Here is a 901-nt window from a genome sequence, read left to right as displayed (position 1 = left end):
CTCTCACTACCCCCAGCCCTCTCTCTCTCTCACTACCCCCAGCCCTCTCTCTCTCTCTCACTACCCCCAGCCCTCTCTCTCTCCCTACCCCCAGCCCTCTCTCTCTCTCTCTCTCTCTCTCTCTCCCCCCCCAGTCCGGCCCCGCTCTGCCCGAGTGGAGCCGAGCCGCCGCAGCTCACGCTGTGCGGATGATGAGGAGCCAGAGCCAGCGGTTTCCCCGGGGAGGGAGGAGCCGGGAGCCGGGAGCCGGGCCCGCCCTCGGCCCGCGGCCTTACCTTCAGGATGTCCTCCCGCTTGAAGCTCAGCTCGTCGTCGGCCGTGGCCTTGAAGTCGTACTTGGCGATGGCCTCCATGCTGCGCTGCGAGTGAGTGTGTGTGTGTGTCTCCCTGCGGCCGGCCTCTCCCTCGCCAGCCTGTTGCGGTGTCCGCCCGCCCGCTCGCTCTCCGCTCGGCCCGCAACCACTGCGCCTGCGCACTGCCGGCCGGCCAGCAGCCGGCCCGGGGGGGCGGGGCCCGCTAGCGCGCCTGCGCGCAATGCGCCAATTAGGGGTCGAGGCTCAGCTACCCGGAAGCTGCTCTCAGGCAGGCCCTTTCACTCTCTGGGCCTCATCTTTGGGGGAAATGGCTGATGTCCCTCCAACTCTCCCCAGCGTGTTTGATACCCTCTTTCCATTCAAATCATACATCCAAAGACCATAAGAAATAGGAGCAGGAGTAGGCCATTCGGCCCCTTGAGCTTGCTCCGCCATTCAATAAGATCATGGCTGGAGTAGAACTAAACTACAGAACCAGTGGGAACCTTTTCAATCTCTGTCATCTCCAGGCCAGGTCCAAGATCACCCCAACCTCTGTCGTCGAGCTACAGTATGCAGACAATGCCTGCATCTGCGCACATACAGAG

The 901-nt window shown here is 63.3% G+C and overlaps 1 protein-coding gene across 1 annotated transcript in view; it reads right to left on the bottom strand.

The window, feature by feature from the left end:
- The window catches only part of LOC139226598 (growth factor receptor-bound protein 2), a 198,812-nt gene extending 198,340 nt beyond the window's left edge, over positions 1–472 (bottom strand). Inside the window, exon 1 of the mRNA XM_070857457.1 lies at positions 276–472. Within this exon, the coding sequence (XP_070713558.1) occupies positions 276–353 (78 nt within the window). The 5' untranslated portion in view covers positions 354–472. The remainder of the gene's footprint in view (positions 1–275) is intronic.
- Between the last annotated feature and the right edge of the window lie 429 nt (positions 473–901).

Source organism: Pristiophorus japonicus, chromosome 16 (assembly GCF_044704955.1).
Source record: "Pristiophorus japonicus isolate sPriJap1 chromosome 16, sPriJap1.hap1, whole genome shotgun sequence".
Classification (NCBI taxonomy): domain Eukaryota; kingdom Metazoa; phylum Chordata; class Chondrichthyes; family Pristiophoridae; genus Pristiophorus; species Pristiophorus japonicus.
Note: the sequence above shows the minus strand (reverse complement) of the source record. Positions and strands in the feature narration are given on the sequence as shown.